This window comes from Limulus polyphemus, unplaced genomic scaffold, assembly GCF_000517525.1.
Source record: "Limulus polyphemus unplaced genomic scaffold, Limulus_polyphemus-2.1.2 Scaffold13522, whole genome shotgun sequence".
Lineage (NCBI taxonomy): Eukaryota > Metazoa > Arthropoda > Merostomata > Xiphosura > Limulidae > Limulus > Limulus polyphemus.
Genome location: NW_013679132.1, coordinates 2,863 through 4,470, shown reverse-complemented (window position 1 = coordinate 4,470; position 1,608 = coordinate 2,863). Strand labels below are relative to the sequence as shown.

General features: G+C 36.1%; 1 protein-coding gene across 1 annotated transcript in view; it reads right to left on the bottom strand.

Moving 5' to 3' along the window:
• LOC106477238 (ATP-binding cassette sub-family G member 8-like) overlaps positions 1–1,608 on the bottom strand; it is a gene marked incomplete at its 5' end in the record, with an annotated part of 9,658 nt that overhangs the window by 5,515 nt on the left and 2,535 nt on the right. Inside the window, one exon of the mRNA XM_013937829.2 lies at positions 464–647. Coding sequence (XP_013793283.1) covers positions 464–647 — 184 coding nt within the window. The remainder of the gene's footprint in view (positions 1–463; positions 648–1,608) is intronic.

Sequence of the window (1,608 nt, the reverse complement as noted above, 5' to 3'; positions counted from 1 at the left end):
TATATTATTCATACTTTCGGTGTATAGGACGCAAGCAGATTTTGACATCAAATTTGGGGAAAAAAAGTGCGTTTTATACACCGAAAAATACGTACTTTTCTAATTGTCTGAATCTTGAATACCTGAAGTGTGAAATTTTTAATATATTGTTGTTTGTAGCGCCATTCAATAGATGGCGCCACATACCACAAGCCTTCTGGCATTGAGATCTTTTTGTATTTCAGCACAACAGATGGCAGCATAGAATATATTATTTCGGTCACATAGATAGATATATAGACGGTCACGTTATGATTCCATTATACTAAGATTACTCTACAGTCTAGAGTTCCTCCTCAATTTTCACTACACTGGGTACTCAAGTCCAAAGATACGTCACTGTTAGTAACTACCATTTTAATTATATATATCCTATATTTATATAATCTTATGGTCTAACTAGAAAATTATGAACTAAGCTTACATCCACAGAGCTAAAACCTGCGTGAAAAAGTTGGCTCGCTTAACGGTAGGTGGTGGCATAGCTGGCGGACCAGGATCTGAAAGCGCCTCCTGGCGGCGACGAAATATCTCCATAAGATTTTCAATACGTTGGCTCGATTCCAACATGGCTTCCGGCGACAAATTGTCCAATGTCACTAAGTCCACTAGTGATAAGTATCGGAAAATTTACAAAATAAAAACATTTGTTATTTCTTACCAGATAGAAGTATCGAAACTTCGTTCTCCATATAAACACACAAAAGCCCTTTATGTAGCTAAAATACTCCGTCATAACTTAACACTAATATTTTGGGTGAAACACCTCATGTCTCGAGTGTAAAACAAGATCCACACTTGTATATAAGCACCCTATTCCTTATATAAAATAACACACTACAAATTTACTATTTCTGCGTATAGATGGCGGTAGTTGTCACTGTGATAGCGCTCTAGATTTCTGAGGGTTCAAAATGCGTGGATGAGGTATGGTTGGGTGTTGCTGATCGGCTGCCTTCGTTCTGGTCAGTAGTTCAAAATTAAGGATGGTGGCGGTAGCTCTGCCGTAAATACAAAATAATAATACTGTGTATATGTAAGTAAATAAGCAGCATATTTACAACTCTAACTGAAATACACACTGGTGTATGTAGTTATTAAGTCATGAGACTTGAAACACCAACCAATATATTATGTGAACTTACAAATCTTGTAATAACCGATGATACAGCACCACACCACAAAATGGACAAAGTAGAAAACAATACTGACTCTGAGGAGTTCAAGAAGATAATATCAAACTATCCACAAGGAGGCGCTGTTAACTAATTACACTGGAATTAGATCAGGCGCACAGAAACGTTATAAATTACGTATATATATACTGTTTTATTTATTTAGTTATGTAATTTCAGTTCCATATGAACTGAACTTAAACAAACATATGTAAACACACTTGAAACATGTTTTTATAAACTGGATTGAAGCTGTTTGAATATAGGAACCTAATGTTTCGAAGTAGCACATGGGAAAAGAATGCCCCTTGAAGTACAACACGTAGAAAAATGCCCCTGTCTCACTTCAAGGATGCCCTTGGTATTTTATGAAAGAGGTTGCACACAGAAAAAT